The sequence below is a fragment of the Mauremys reevesii genome, linkage group 2, assembly GCF_016161935.1.
Source record: "Mauremys reevesii isolate NIE-2019 linkage group 2, ASM1616193v1, whole genome shotgun sequence".
Lineage (NCBI taxonomy): Eukaryota > Metazoa > Chordata > Testudines > Geoemydidae > Mauremys > Mauremys reevesii.
In genome coordinates, this window is record NC_052624.1 from 177265977 (window position 1) to 177282919 (window position 16943).

At 45.3% G+C, this 16943-nt stretch overlaps 1 protein-coding gene across 3 annotated transcripts in view; it reads left to right on the forward strand.

The window, feature by feature from the left end:
- The window catches only part of NUP153 (nucleoporin 153), a 66847-nt gene that overhangs the window by 9427 nt on the left and 40477 nt on the right, over positions 1–16943 (forward strand). Inside the window, exons 2-4 of one of the 3 annotated variants that reach the window (XM_039521953.1) lie at positions 7243–7388; positions 13305–13521; positions 16449–16697. In XM_039521953.1, the coding sequence (XP_039377887.1) occupies positions 16532–16697 (166 nt within the window). In that variant the 5' untranslated portion in view covers positions 7243–7388; positions 13305–13521; positions 16449–16531. The remainder of the gene's footprint in view (positions 1–7242; positions 7389–13304; positions 13522–16448; positions 16698–16943) is intronic. The other 2 variants (XM_039521952.1, XM_039521950.1) reach the window with 2 other exon arrangements.

Sequence of the window (16943 nt, forward strand, 5' to 3'; positions counted from 1 at the left end):
TATAGGGGTATGGCTACACTTGCAAGTTGCAGCGCTGGTGGAGGCTTTCCAGCGCTGCAATTAGTAAGTGTCCACACCTGCAGGGCACGTCCAGCGCTGCAACTCCCTGGCTGCAGCGCTGGCCGTACACCTGACTCAGCATGGGGAATAAAGATTGCAGCGCTGGTGCTGCAGCGCTGGTCATCAAGTGTGGCCACACACCAGCGCTGTTATTGGCCTCCAGGGTATTAGCAGATATCCCAGAATGCTTTTATAAATTACTCTCTTTGTTTTGTTATGCAGCCTCTCTTTGTTTTGTTGTTAACTCGGAGTTCCGTAAGCTCCGTTGATCCCGGAGCTGCTTATCTACAAACACAGCTCCTGTTTGCTGTGATCAATCTGTGAACAATCAAATGAGATAATGAGGCAGGCAGGGAGTGAGTGTTTGCTTGACAGAAACGGGGCAGAGAGAAGAGAGGGAGTCCGTTGGCTGCAGGCTGTTTGCAGTTAAGAGTTAAGGGTAAGGGGTCGGGAACATGTTCTGATTTTTCAAGGCAGGAAGCTAAACACACAGTGTTGGCTCCAAAAATCCACTCTGTCTCTCTCGCCCGCTCCCTGTCACACTACGCCCCACCTCACCCCCCTCTTTTGAAAAGCACGTTGCTGCCACTTGAACGCTGGGATAGCTGTCCATAATGCATCACTCCCAACAGCGCTGCAAATGTGGCCACACACCAGCGCTGGTAGCTGTGAGTGTGGCCACACACCAGCGCTGGCCCTGCACAGCTGGACGACCAGCGCTGCAACTACCAGCGCTGCAGATTTGTAAGTGTAGCCATACCCTAGGTTAGGAACATATTGGGGCTGGTCTACATTATACAAGCTACACCCATATATTCAAACCCCTAGTATAGATTCACTTAAACAGTTTTCAATCTTACATCTGATTAGCTTAAGTCAATTTGAGCTAAACTGATATAAACAAGGTTTAAACTGATTCGAGTGTATCTATATTAGGGATTTAGTTTAGTTTAGTTACACCAGTGCAATTTTTATAACGTAGAACAGTTCTTTATGTTTTTAACAGAAGATTAGAATGTACAAAACACTACAGAATGAATCAGGAATTGTAGACAACCATGATGAAACCTCAGAATCTGCCATTTTTGCAATCACAGGTTTCTCTTGTCCCTGATGTTCCGTCAGACTTCAGAGGAACTTGTTGTGTGCTTCAGTGGATACGTACAATCTCCCTTAAGCAAACTGTCCAAGTAGCAATCCTTGTCTTTATCAAACTGGTCAGAGAACACACAGCAGGATTATACAAAATTTAGATTTAAAAACTCTTGAGCCCTGACTAAAGTAATTACAGCTTCCACTGTTGCTACCCAAATGTGAATTTTGGGTTCTAACTCTTATGTTGTAGACAAAGCCTCTGTATGATGCTTAAAAGTTGATAGGGCTTTGTTGAGCCATGCTAAAAATCATAGATGGCCACTGAGCATAATAAAGGTGATTTTTAAATTACTTACCTTACTTTAATATTTCCCATTTCATCACCCAAACTTAACAAGGTGCTATTTCTAAATAAGGGCTCTATACATGCAAAGTTTCAAACTTAAGTTTAGTCTACATTAGGATTTTACATGAGTATAGCTCTGGTGTGAAAATATACATCCCTGAGAGATGTAGGTATGCTGACCTAATCCCCGGTATAGACAGTGCTAGGTTGATGGAACAATTCTTCTTGTGCTAATGGGAGAATCCTTCCCATTGGTGTAAGTAGTGTCTACAGTAAAGCACTACAGAGTTTGTGCATAATTCAAAAATTGTGTCTTCACTAATGGGGAGGACTCCTGTGAACAAGATGATATGAACAATAGGATTGGCACGTTCAGTGTTTGATTCACAATAGCCCCATCATATATCACAGGGGTCGGCAATCTTTCAGAAGTGGTGTGCCGAGTCTTCATTTATTCATTCTAATTTAAGGTTTCACATGCCGGTAATACATTTTAACATTTTTAGAACATCTTGCTCTATAAGTCTCTAAACTATTGTTGTATGTAAAGTAAACAAGTTTTTTAAAATGTTTAAGAAGCTTCATTTAAAATTAAATTAAAATGCAGATCTTATCAGTTTAGTGCAGTGGTTCTTAACCTGTGGTGCACCCCCTCGGGCAGGGCGAGTGCAAGGATATTTTGTGCCCTAGGCAAAACTTCCACCTTGCCTCTCTTTCCCCCCCCGCACATCGGTACACTGAGGGGCAAATCCCAACAAGCCTTTATAGGCCCCAGGGGCCAGCCATGCCCAGAGGCTGCTCCCCAGACCAGGTTCCCCCCTCCCCGTCCCCTGAACTTCCCTGGAGGGTGCACAGCCCCCCTGTGAGCCCTCCTTGCCCCGAGTCCACTCACTGGCTTTGCCAGGCTTGGGCCGCTGCAGCAGCTTGGCAGGGAGGAGCCACCTTCCGGAGGCACCGGAGAGGCAGAGCGTCCCGCTTGCGGCAGCAGCGAGCCCCAGCCATGGAGGAGCCGGTGCGGTGCAGGGGGTCAGCAGCCCTGCAAAGGCGGTGCCGCTGTTGCTAGCAGGGAGCAGCTGTGCCCCCTGCCCCTCCTGCCCAGGCTGCGGCCCGTCGCCCCCAGTGGGCTCCTGCAGGCTGCAGTGGATGTATGTGGGTGCCAGCCCCCATGCACCCCCTGGCTCCCCCTCCCCTAGGGTTACCATATTTCAACAATCAAAAAGAGGGGAGAGCCCTGCCCTAGCCCCACCCCCATCCACTCCCTCCTACTTCCCACCCCGACTGCCTCCGTCAGAACCCCCAAATCCCCCTGCTCCTTGTCCCTTAACTGCCCCCTCCTGGGACCCCTGCCCCTAACTGCTCCCCAGAACCCCACCCCCTACCTAAGCCTCCCTGCTCCTTGTCCCCTGACTGCTCCCTCCTGAGACCTTCCCCACCCTAACTGCCCCCCCCCCGGACCCTACCGCCTACCTGTCCCCTGACTGCCCCAACCCTTATCCACACCCCCGCCCCCAGACAGACCTCCGGGACTCCCACCAACCACTCCCCGCCCCCTGACAGGACCCCCAGAACTTCCGGCCCATCCAACCCTCCCCCTGCTTCCTGACTGCCCCCCGGGACTCCCCTTACCATGCCCATGCCAGTCAGACGCTGGCTCCACGTGGAGGCAAACTCCACGTGGAGTGCTGAGGCAGCGGGCGGGGGGGAGCTGCGGGAGGGGCAGCGGCGGCAGCTCACGCTTCCGGGAGCCGCAGAACCCGAGCGCAGTGAGGGGGGAGCCGGGGAGCGTGTCTGCCTGGGATGCGGCCCGGTGCATGTGGGCAGCAGTCCCCATGCGCCCCCTGGCTCCCCCCTCGCCGTGCTTGGGCTCTGCAGCTCCCAGGAGTGTGAGCCGCTGCCACCACTCCTCCCACAGCAGGCTCAGGGCCCCGCACCCTGGCGGCTCACACTCCCAGGAGCCGCATAACCCAAGCATGGTGAGGGGGGAAACTTGGGGGTGCGCCTGCCGCTGGTCTGGGGTCCCAGCCGCTGGCCGGCTGAGTGAACAGAACCCCAGGCCGGCAAGACACTGAGTGGGGCTGGCGGCCAGGACCCCAGCCGACAGCTGCGTGCCAGGCAAAATCGGCTTGTGTGCCACCTTTGGCACGCATGCCGTAGGTTGCCGACCCCTGGTATATCAGCTCAGTTTGTAGTAAGGAAGGGAGATAAAGACAGTATAGCATTGATTCTTGAAGAGTATTTGTCTTATACAAATCCTATTAAATCATATGGCTAGAGAGTAAACAAAACCAAGCAAACTGCTGACACCACTTGTAAGCAATGAGTAATTTTCCTAGTGTAGACCAGGCTACAATGCTGAAGACACTTAGGAAGTTCTGGGCAGTTAGATGACACAGTCAGTGTTTAAAAGGTTGGTTGCTTTATATTAATGCTCCCAGCTGGTATTGCTGCAACAGTGGTAATGAAAGAATAAAAATCATAAGTCTTGGGTGGGCATAGCGGTCTTTTACGTTATGTATGTGTAACGGTGCTGGAACCCACACTTTGCTAATATTGTTGATGTGCATTCTAAACAGAGTGTAGAAAAAAAACAAGTATTTGGGACCTGCCTACAAAATTAACCACATTTAAACATGATTGTGGTTAAGCCATATTATAGCAACTTTTTTTCTTTCTTGCATGGACAGATAACGTTGAACTAAGTTTTAATCCTGGTTGACACACACACTCACACTCTTAATTGTTTTAGAGAATGTTACTAAAGTATCTGGGTAGCCGTGTTAGTTTGTATCCACAAAAACAAGGAGTCCGGTGGCATCTTAAAGACTAACAGATTTATTTGAGCATAAGCTTACTAAAGTGCATTTCCTTTTAACGCAGTCACAAAATATCCAGGAAATCACCAGTTAGGCCACACTAACACCCAGAGCAGCTTGAATTCATGTAATTTATTGCTCTAGTCTCCCCAGTCCCAAGCCTTCAAAGACTCTAACAAAGAAATTCCTGCTGATGCCAACTGGTATTGGCACAGTTGGGGTTCCCTAGTAGACAAGCCTCTAGGGGCTTCGATTGGCTTTACTGCTATGTTAATTAAAGCCGACAGAGCCTTGTCCATGCTTAAGCTCCCACTGATGCTAACATGGGTTTAGCTGAACGTTTAATAACATTAATAGGAAATTCTTTTGTAAACAAAGCGATAGATTCTTCACTTCCACAATAGACTTTCGCTTCCCATATGTAACTACCCAGAAAGCACACATCCAGTTTCTCCAAATCACAAAGAAATGCAAAGGTTTAATTATGACCTCAGCAAGACATATTAAAATAAGCATACATTGCTTCACTGTGAAAGTATATAATGAGTTTTTACTACCTTAAAAATTCAGGGTCCTAGTTAAGGTTTGTATATGAAAGTTGAGGGCATGGGGGAAAATGACAAAGATTTTTATGGAGGCAATGGCAGCAAGTGATGGATTGGGAGGTTTTGGGTTGGAGGGTAAAGAATTTGTCAAGGTAGCTGGTTAATGTACCATTTGTCCCGATATTCAGCTAAGGAGACGAGCAAGATGGAGGCACTGACTCTGTGGGTTCTCTGGGGCTGGAACACCCACGGGGAAAAATTGCAGCCAAGCTCCCCCCTGCTCGCCTCCTTCTTCCCCCTCTCCCCCCAGTGCGCCACGTCCCTGCTTCTCCCCCCTTCCAGTGCTTCCTGCCGCCTAACAGGCATTTGGCGGCACTTAGCACTTTCCAGGAGGGAGGGGGAGGAGCGGGAACATGGCGCGGTGGGGATGGAGGGGGAGAAGAGGCAGGGCAGGGGCGGGGACTTGGAAGGGGGTGGAATGGGGGTGGAATGAGGTCGGTGCAGGGACAGGAAGAGGTCGGGGGTGGGCGAGCACCCACCCAGCAGAGGAGAAGTCAGTGCTGTAGGGGTGAGTGACGGGTGAGGGAGTGAAGAGGTGAGCAGTGGGCAGGGAGATGAGTGGTGGGTGGGGGACTGAGGAGGGAGGCAGCAAGCCAGCAGCAGGCCAGGGGATGAGGAAGGGCATGTGGGGGGGCGAGTGGGGAGGGGGCGGGACCTGGGTCAGAGTGGGGGCGGAGACTGGGAGGAGTGGGGGTGGACTGTGGGCGGGGCTGATGGCACCCCAGTGTGGTGATCTGGTCACCCTAACTCCAGGTCTCCTTTCTGCCTGACATCAACCACCATCTTCTTCCAACAGAGGATGTGTGAACCCCCAAAGAAATGACAGAGGCTCCAGCTGTGTAGGCACCCTGCATCACAATCCTCAAGTTTACAGTCTCAGCTGCTTCTTGTGTCGCAGCACCTGAGGGTTGACAGCCAGTCTCCACAATGTCTGCTGCTGCCCCCTTCAGAGGCCATGTGGTCCATTTCCTTCTGATGTGGCACACTATTACAATGGACAAATAGGTCCTGGACATGTCAAATGGCTACTCATCAGAGGGGTCGGGCATTCCTCTTTTTCTGGAGTATCTTTTCTTGCTAAAGACATGTGGCTTGTCTGTCAGGTCCCAGTGGGTACATGTGGCAGCTCTTAGCTCTTCTCACCCAGTGGCAGAAGGCTCCTCAGTCTTTACTCATCCTACTACTGCAAAGTTCCTGAAGGATATCATAAGGACAGTCTCTCCAATTGCAAAACCGGTCCCTGCCTAGGATCTGAGCCTCATCCTCTCTGCTCTCATGAGATGACTGTTTGAATCCTGGCTTTCTGTTCCTTCCTGCACCTTCCTTGAATGTTGCTTTCTTGATGCCAATTACCTCTACAAAAAGGGTTGGGGAGCTTGAGTTCCTTATAGCAAACCTGCCTTCTATGATTTTTCACTAGAACTAGTTTTCTTTGTGACTACATCCAAAGTTCATACCTAAAATACCTTCTGAGTTTCACCTTACTTAGACTGTTTGCCTTCCAAAAACCTGTGCATGCAGGGGACATGACTCTTCCTTGGATTTGTGTAGGGCTCTAGCCTCCTACCTGCACAGAATGGCACCTTTTTGGAAGTCCCCAAGGTTTGTTTGTCACTGTTGCTGAAAGGGTGAAGGAAAAGTCTGTCTCTTCCCAAATAGTCTCTAAGTGGATTTCCTCCTGCATCGTTCTGTGCTATGATCATATGAAAGTCCATCCTCCTTAAACTGTCAGGGCCCATTCTATGAGAGTCCAAGTGCTCTCAGTATCCTCATGACAGGGAATCCTGCTCTCAGATATGCAGAATAGCTACTTGGGGCTCTGTATTCATCTTCACCAGGCACTATGCTCTGGTCCAAACTTCGGCTGTGAAATGCTTTCTTTAGCACAGCAATCCTGCACTCTGTGATATAACAGACTTCCTTGTGCCCTCTTCCTTAATGAGCACTGCTTGGAGTCACCCACAGTGAATACCCATAGGGACTAGCACTTGAAGAAGAAAGGAAGGTTACTCAACTTCTAGTAACTAGAGTTCTTTGAGATGTGTGGTCCCTGTGAATATTGAAGACTGCCTTCCTTTGCTCATGTCCTTCTGGGATCCATGTTAGAATCAGAGCTGGAGAGGCAGTTGATCTATGCTGCCCTTTATGCCCACTGTTGAAAGCACAAGGAGGCACAAGTGCAGACCAATGGACACTGCTGTTGAAGAGTTTCTGGTCCCCAGTGTACAGAGTGCATTCACACCCACAGTGACTACCCATAGTGACTACACATCTTGTATTCCAGTTACTATAAGATAAGTAACCTTTCTTTCTCCATTCCAAGGGTTAGATCAGGCCTGCACAACTCGTAAAGCGACGAGGGCCATATTACTCCAAAGAAAACAGCTGAGGGCCGCCCCCCCGTCGCCCCGCGGAAACAAATCCTCCTTCCCCAGCGCTGCCCCACCGAAACAGCAGTATTGAACCTTGGTAATATGTTATAGCGGGCCCCTAAGGTAGTATAATTAAGGTAAAAGAAAAATGTCTTTTTGCTAGAAGTAGAATAAGATCTTCCCCCAACTTTGTAATCAATTGCCCTGTTGAATGGATGTGGTGTGAATGAGGAAGGTGGATGAGGAGTGAATGAGGAAGGCATGGAAGGCAGCACCTCCAGACAGCTGCAACCCTTGGAGACGGGATGGGAGCCAGACCAGATCAGCCCCCCACCACCCCAGCTCGCCTACTCACCCCCCACCACTGCCTGCCCACTCGCCTCCTCAGCCACCCACCCCTCTGTCTCGCCTACTGAGCCCCCGCCATTGCCCGCCCGCTTGCTCGCCTCCTCAGCCCCCCCACCTCACCTCCTTACCCTCTGCCACTGCCCGCCCGCCTCTTCAGCCCCCCTCCCTCACCTGCCGCTTGCCTACTCACCCCCTGCGGGCTGCACAGTGAGCCCACACGGGCCCCGGGCCACATGTTGTGCAGGCCTGGGTTAGATGATACATTAGTAAAAATGCATAAGTCCTGTTCACACTACAGTTTATATCATTGTTACTACATGTGTTAGAGTAGTTCCACTGATAAATTGTGGGGCCTAGTTTTCCTAGTTTAAACAAGGTGTTTCTGTCCATATATATATTAAACAAAGGAACCCCCCCCCATATATATATTTGGGTTATGTAATCACATTTAAACAATGAGTCCTTTATAGATTAAAAAAAAATAAAAACACAACAGACTTGTCCTTACTAGTGTCTCACATTTTTATTTTCATGCTTAATTTATTTGAAATATTACTCTGTACAGTAATGTAGCCCCAATTTCACGGTTCTCAATTAAGTATGACTATGCTAGTTGTTCAGACATCTAATTGAGGACTTTCAATTCTGATTGTCATTCATTTGCTAAGTATTTTGGCCAAAGGTGTTAAGTTATGATTCTGTTTTATCTTGGGGGTGCTTAGCAACGCTAATTGTCACAAACAGATCACTTCAGTGGTCCATTCTCTGCACTGGCTCCCCATTGAATAGAGAAGTTATCTGTCCTAAATTTTAAAGCTCTTCATGGGAGTGGTGCTCTCTCCCCTCTCCCTGAGAGATTGCCTTTTCTGTGATGACCTTGCATGATAGCTGCATTCCACTGGAAGAATAAAATCGTTGACCAATAGGTGGAAGTTTGTAAATGTGGAGACAGAACTTTTACAGCTCTTCCACCGAACTCACAAGCAAACATTAAAAAAAGTTAATTGAGCTATTTTTTTTTTTCCAGACTGGGAAGGAAGAAAGGGGAGGGGATTGTTACTCCTGTTTTTAAATAAGTGTTCAGATAATATGGTGAAGTGCCCATATAAGCACATAATCAATATGAGATGGATTGGAAAAGGTATTTCTGGATGATTTTCTATTCAGTACATGTCCAAGTATTTGTCAGGAGTGTTGTACTCTACTTTGCCATCCTGCTGCCATGCCTGTTTTTAAATAAAAGTTCTAATTTTAGTCTGAAACAATTTTTCTTTATATGAAGAGAATCAGTACCATCAATTCTGAGCTGGCTTTCCGTTTTTACAGTTCTAACTTTTGTTTTTGTTCAATTGTAGATGTATTTTACACTGTGTAAATCTGGTAGTCTTGGTGCAAACAAAGAGTTAGCTAAATTCCCAGTCTCTCTTCTTAGCGTTGCCAGGGATTCCTCTCAATTTTTCCTTGCATTTTAGTGTAGTGCCCGTAATAGTGATTAAGATGCATATTAGTATTTTAAATTTATATATTTCTTTTTTCTTTCCAGTGTTGTAATTGATGGCTATCTCAAGGTGTTATACCTAGCATGTGCTCTGATAGTAATATGTTGTGCCTGTCGTTGATCAGTACTAAGGCTTGCATGCAGCCTGTAGTCTCACATTTTCCACTCTTATGCGGTTTTATGAAATGTTTACTCTGTATACTATAGGATATAAACATAGAATATATTTACCTAGACAAAGACACTCAATATTGGGGAAGCTGGGCAGGAACAGGCTTTAACCAACTGGTACCCTGAATTCCTTAGACCTGGGAATGGCTCGGTATGACTTCTCTTGCAGAGTATACACTGTGGATTGGTGGTAATGATAGGCTGGGTGTTTGCTTTGCAAGCAGTACTAAAATGTAGAACATTGCAGTATCTTCTCTGAGATGTTTGGATCTAGTAAACTAGCTAGATATTTTTTAAAGCGTTTCCAGGTCTCAGTTTAGATAATGAAAGAAAAACAAGCTGGTATTGAGAGACAATCCTTCATTCGGGATTTTAGAAACAAAATTTTGGAAGTATTCCAATTGCCCTAAATGAAGCAAACATTCCAAAGGATTATGTAATTGGTGGCATGCCAGTAACATGTTGTTTGGAGCAAAATACGGATATTAAATCAGTAATTTACTGATGCTTCATTTAAAAAAAATAAAAATAAAACCAAATATACTGTTCTGTCATACTTTACTCCTGGGGAAATTCTTCATCCAAAATTAAAAATTCTGTGCACAATAATTTAAAATTCTGCATATTTTATTTCTCAAAATAACATAACATAATCATGCCAGTTTCAATTATTTTGGTAATTTATTTCAAAATATGTGTCTGCAAGTACGTCTGTAGCAATACAGACAACAAAAAAGATTCAGGAAATGTTTTCTGACAAATAAATTCTTTACTAGGCATGTTAATACAGAACTTTGAGTAATAATTCATTAAAACTACAATACTGAAACTATTTCCCACACCCCTCAAAAGCAGGCCAAAGGCTTGTGGAAGTTGGGGTAACGGAGATCTGATGATCGGGGACATAATTGCTCGAGAGGAGCCTGGGAGTGAACCTGGCACGTTGTTGAGTGTAGCTGTGAGAAGTATGGAACAGTTTTTTGGGGAGGAGGGAGGGAAGGACTGTTAGAGAGTTAGGGAGCCTCGTCCATGCAGAACCTGGCTGACCCCTAGCCTCTCCGATTCAGCCAGACACCTCTGCCCCTATCCCCATGTGTCCCAGCATCCCATTCAGCCAGGCATACTGTCACATGTCCCCATGTGTCCCTGCACCCCCACTCCCCATTCAGCCAGGCATAGCTGCCGCTGTACCCATGTATCCCTGCACCCCCACTCAGTCATCCCCAGTCCCTCTATCCCTGTGTGGCCCTGCACCCCCACCCCATTCAACCCCTGGCTCAATGTTGTCACCCCACTAGCTGCTGCCCCCCACTAGCCCTTCTAAATCCCCATCTGTGTGACACCCCCCCCCAGCAGCCCCTTGTGTGCTGCTTTATTCCCCCCCCCTTCCATCCAGTGCATCCTTAAAGGCCCTGTGTGCAGGGCTCTGTGAAGAACGTAGCTTCTGCCCCTTCCCTCTGCACAGCTGGCTTCTCCAGCCTGTGGGCCAGCTGCCTCTCTTCTAATGCCACATCCGCCCCTGGTGAGCGAAAGGTGTAATTGCAACTTCCCTTCTCACCATCAGAATCAGTTATTCTGTGGGGGAGAGGGGAATCTGTTGGAGACATTAATTCTGTGCTTGCACAGTGGTGCAGAATTCCCTCAGGAGTAATGCTTCAAGATCACTTTGTTACTTAGGCATAGCAATATGCAGTTTCATTTTGAGATTCATGCATTCTAAGAAACTAGAGTAAACTGACAAGAAAAAGGAAAATCTTGAGAACTTGGCTGGATGTGTACATTTACAGCCTGATAAAGATGCTTATTGGTGGCTAATTTCCACTTGTTATTTACGTTATTTGACTATTTGAAGGTACGATCTGAACTTCATGCATAGTCTTTTAGCTTCTCGGTTCATTAAGGCAAATTGCAGTTTTGCAGCTGATGTTCTTTAATGTTATTGGCTTGAAATCTAATTAGGTTTTTTTAAAGAAAATAATTTAACGTAGTTTCATGTAACACACCTGCTCTGGGTTCCCTTACCACTTGTTGTGGTTTTACAAACACACTTTCTTCTTTTAAATTTTTTTTTCTTTCCTATTGCTGTGTGAAAGGCCAATGCAAATAGGTGGAACTGTCACATGCATAAAGTAGTTTCATGGTATTTCTGCATTTACAGACACTGCACACCCAGCTAGCACGGGTATAAATAGCAATATAGATGGTGAGGCACAGCTTAGATGAGTAGAGTGACCTATGTGTCTAACCCTAGGGCAGGGGTTCTCAATCTTTTTCTTTTCTGAGGCCCCCCTCAACATGCCATAAAAACTTCACGGCCCAGCTGTGCCACAACAATGTTTTTTCTGCATATAAAAGCCAGGACCAGTGCTAGGGGGTAGCAAGCAGGGCAATTGCCGGGGGCCCCGCAAAGCTAAGTTGCTTAGTCTTCAGCCCCATGTGGCAGGGCTCATTGCCCTGGGCTGCAGTTCTGCATGATGGGGCTTTGGCTTCCTGCCCTGGATCCTAGCAAGTCTAACTCAATTCAGGTTTCACAGACCCCCTGAAACCTGCTCATGGCCCCCCAGGGAGCCCCGGACCTCAGGTTGAGAACCACTGCCCTAGGGTATATACCCTAATGGCTCTCTATGTGCCCAAGCAGTGCTTCCCAGATCTACGCTGCTACTTTAGCAGTGTAGTGTCCCACTGCCTCCATGCTGCCGGAGCCTTTCCCCACCACAATGAAAGACTCCGGCGGTGAGGGGAAGGTTCCAGAAGGGGGAAGGTTCCAGAAGGGGGAAGGCAGTGGGGAAACATTCCAACAGCTCTTCCCTGCCAGAGGCTTTCCCCATTGCTTCCTGCCACCACAGGCTTTCGCTGTAGTGAGTGTGGATGCAGCCTGCCTTTTACTGTAGTCTGTAGTTACATGTACCCTGCACACCACCACAAGTGTAGACAAGGTCTCAAATACAGAAAGTAAATTAAAGGACCAGAGGGTTATTTTAAAATAAAGTTGGGGAATGAAATTGTGACATAAACAGTTTGCACATTTAATTGTTTTATATACTTTTTATTTCTGCTTGTGATTCTTTTTGAAGAGTGGATATTTAAACTCCCCTCCCCACTGAATTATAACGTTCATTTATTAAATGTGTCATTGAGTGAAACTTAACCAAGGTGGAAGAGCAGAACACTAATTATTTTGACAGTGTCACATAGATACATTCTTCATGCCATAGATACTATTGAAATGTAGCCAAGTTTCTTCCAGGTACTTTTCAACATCAACTTAGTTCAAGAGCACAATGTCTTCAGCCCTCCAAAATTAATGACCAATTGATGACTCTTTTTCAATAACACTAATATAACAATGATAAATCAGCATTGATTACTCACTCATATTAATGGTTCATCAGAGGATGCAGATATTTGTTCAAAGCATAGTATTTTATAGATCTTGATACAAGAAGTCAATGTTTAAAATGCCATGAGCAAAAAATCTTGAGGCTCATGGTTGTTGGAAATAACTTGATGTCACTGTAGATGTTGATTAAAGGTTTCTTTGCACATATGGTTGTACCTGGTTAACTCCATATAGGGACACATTTATTCTAGAAAAAGAATATCCACATATGGAATTAATCAGGAGCAACTCCATGTGTGGACAAGCACTAAGAGAAGGGGTAGGAAGAGGGTCGTCTTACATTGGAGGAAGAACGTAGCTTAGTGACCTGGCTCCTGAAGTTCAATCAGAGTTTTGAGAATTAGGTGAGAGAAGGGCACCATAGAGATTGAGAACTCTGATAAAGGGAAATAAATACATTGTCCAATGAATAGTCTTCATATTTGTCCTCAAGAAATATAATACTTTCTTTTAAGGGTTTGAAATTCTTGTCTGTTTTCATTTTGTCAGCAGCTCTTGCCTGACATCTGTCTTTAGTGTCTGTGTGTAATGTTGCATGTTAGAATATATTTTTGAGTTCATGCTTGTGGTTAAATATAAGCACTTTCTTTTTCAAGCAGGGAATCATTAGCAGAGTTACAGAATCAGTGAAGAATATCGTACCAGGGTGGTTACAGAGGTACTTCAATAAAAGTGAAGATGAATGTGTAGATGCAAGCGAACCTACAAGCCAGCAGGAAACTCCAGTAAACTACCATCATGGTTATGCAGATGATGACACCCCAGTGTTTGATGGGAGGGTCACTCCTGAGTCAACAAGAATTAATTTAGAAGGTATGTGGGAGATTGCAATCAAAACTGTAGCCAGTTAGTTGAATAATCTTTATTCATAGATTTACATTTCTGAGTGTAGACATGTTATTTGAAACATTGTCTTCCTGTGTTCTCTGACGAGTGTCCTGTAGGGAATTATATGTCAATGAGTTTCATGTAATCCATTAAATAGCTGTTAAATGGTCATGATTTTTAGTCAGAAGTAAGCTGGATTGTTTATAAACAAAAGATCTCTAGATGAAAAACTCTTATCCCATTACCATAGAAACGTTGGTTATGTTTCTTGTTTTGGGAACTGTGATACTGATGAGCAGTCCTAGAATGAGTGGAGGATACCCTCCTCGGAGTCCTGACCTTTTTAATCAGGCTCCTTTGATTAGTAATAGAGGTGATAAATTCAGGTTAGTTCTTAATTACTTTAAAATTAAGATACCTATAAACATGACACGGTTGGCAGGACATGTCAATAGTTCTCTCAGGTTTGCAGTGCAGGACTATCCAGATACTCCCATCTGTGAGCTTGTATTAAAAATGTTTGCTGTGATGGTGATCACCAAAACTGCTAGCCTGGGTAAGGAGGTCATTTGTGTGCATCTATCCTTAGATGACTGTCAAATTGGAGAAAGTTAGTTGCCTCTGCTAGCAACACCATCTGAAGAAGACTTTAAGGGCAAATAAAGCCTTGGCTACACTTGAGTTACAGTGCTGGTGGTGGATTTACAGCGCTGTAACTCACTCCCCGTCCACACTGGTAAGGCACATACAGCGCTGTATCTCCCTGGCTACAGCGCTGGCTGTACTCCACCTCGACGAGAGGAATAAAGAGAATAGCGCTGCTGCTGCAGCGCGGGGGCGCCAGTGTAAACAGGGAATAATCTTACTACACTGTAACTGACCTCTGGAAGTTTCCCATAATTCTTTTAAGTAAAGATAACTCTCTTTGTTTTGCTGTGATGCCTCTGTTTGTTTTGTTGTGAACTCGGAGCTCCCGGAGCTGCTTATCAAAAAAACAAACACAACTACTGTTTGTTGTGAATGAGCTCCCTTTGGAATGCCCACAGCTAGTGTTTGCTTGAAGAGAAGGGAAGGAAGGGGCTTGAGGAGAGAAGCAGCATGGCGGGAGGGAGGGAAGGGGGGGGGGTCTGTTTCGGGGAGGCCGCTTATCTGGTCTGTGAGGAAAAAAACAGAGAGGGCTATTTGCTTTCAGTGAATGGGTCGGAACTTGCAAGGCAGCTGCTTGACAGAGTGTCGGCTCCAAAAATCCACTCTCTCTTTCCCCCACGCTCCCTAATTAAAAAAAAAAGGTAATTGGAGATATACCAATCTCCTAGAGCTGGAAGGGACCTTGAAAGGTCATTGAGTCCAGCCCCAGATCCCTAAGTGGCCTCCTCAAGGATTGAACTCACAACCCTGGGTTTAGCAGGCCAATGCTCAAACCACTGAGCTATCCCTCCCCCATCACACTCCACCCCACCCCACCCCCCTCTTTTGAAAAGCACATTACAGCCACTTGAACGCTGGGATAGCTGCCCATAATGCACCACTCCCAATGCCGCTGCAAATGTGGCCACGACAGTGCGCTGGTAGCTGTCAGTGTGGCCAGATAGCAGCGCTTTCCCTACTCAGCTGTACGAAGACAGGTTTAACTCCCAGCGCTGTACAGCTGCAAGTGTAGCCATACCCTAAGAAAATTTACAGCACTCTCAGTCTTTGACTAGAGAACAAGTTTTCATAAAGGAATAGGAGAGGTCTTCAGGACTGAGGAACACATATTGTCTTCGATGGAGAAGTACTTACAGGACTTCTCAGCAAGGCAACCACACAGCAGATTTAATCAAGCAACTCCAAAGGATTAGGAATTACACTACTGTCCAGAACCTTTGACCAGTTATGATGTGAATGGGGAATGCCACAGATAAATCTTAATGACTTGAGAACAGAAAAAACAAACTCCATATAATCAGCTTTCAGGAACATTGACCTGAAGCACAGATGCTCTCTCCCAAGCTGGACCTTTAGCCTGGTATATATTATTCCTCTCCAGATGTTGTCATAAAAATCTGCTGGAGATTGGGCAGACTGGTTAGTGACCCCACCATCATTCTGAACACTGAGCTAATCCATAGATGTTGATATCAATAGCATTTGCTTTCCTAGAACTTCTGAGGAAGGCCTTGGGCTCCTTTTAGATAAAATATATTGTAATAGCCATCTCCTACACACAAGAACTATAAGACCTAATCCACCAATAGTCAGAACTTCAGACCTTTTGATTTATTTGTGAAGTTGCTCATCTGGTTACTATAGGGTGGCATGAGTTTCACACAAACCAAGAGGTTTGTATCCTCTGTATGCTAAAATCCCAGCAATAACTGATGGCAGGGACCCAACATTTTTCATCTGTAGGGGGAGCCAGTACAATAACATTTAGAGAAGATACCAAAAAAAGTACCTTTATTACATATAATCAAGTGACTATTAATACTTTTTATCTAATAGAGATTATATTAATTAGGCGAACTGTCTGTCTGAATCTCATCATTTTCTTCATACATGTATTGTGTAAATATTCATATATTTTGTGTGATGAAAGACCCTATTTGAGAGTAATTGGACATAGGGGACAAAATTAGGGCTGCTAAGGAAACCTTGACACTGAATTTCCTAACTTCTTTGTACTTTAAAATGTTGTTTAATGTTGCAGGAGGTTAAGTATTTGCATGCAGTGCTGCTGCTGCTGTCATCAGACAGTTAAGTGAAACCCTGTACGGGTGAGGAAGAAGTTAAATTTGGCTTATCTTTATTTTTGTACTTGATACATGGCAGTAGAACGACTGTTGATAGAAAATGCCTCTTGATTTCTGTGTGCTTGTACACTCACCTTGCCTAATAGAATGCTAATTGTGTTTTTTTTAATTCCTCTTTAGAACCGTCCACAAGTAGATCTGCATTAAACTTCTCAGATGTATTAACAAGACCCTCTCTTCATCGGAGTAATTTGAATTGCACCATGTTGGATTCCCCATCACCACATTGTCAGCCCTCCACATCCTCTGCATTTGCAATTGGCAGTTCTGGACTCTCCCTTGTAAAAGAAATCAAAGATTCTACCTCTCAGCATGATGATGATAACATCTCAACTACTAGTGGCTTCTCCTCTAGAGCATCTGATAAAGGTAACTTTCATTTTATTACAGTCATATGTGCCTTATATGATGATTGTGTTTCACAACATGAATAAATTGAGTTTGTTTTGTATGCCATCTGTCATCTCAGTAAATACAAAATTTGTTAGTGTCAATTACTTAGATGTATATCTTCTGGTATTTAAGAATTTAACTTTAAGTATCTGAAATATTACATTACTTTGTAATTTTTAGATGAGTGTTCTGAAAAATGCTGTTATGAGGCTAGTGTGTCTC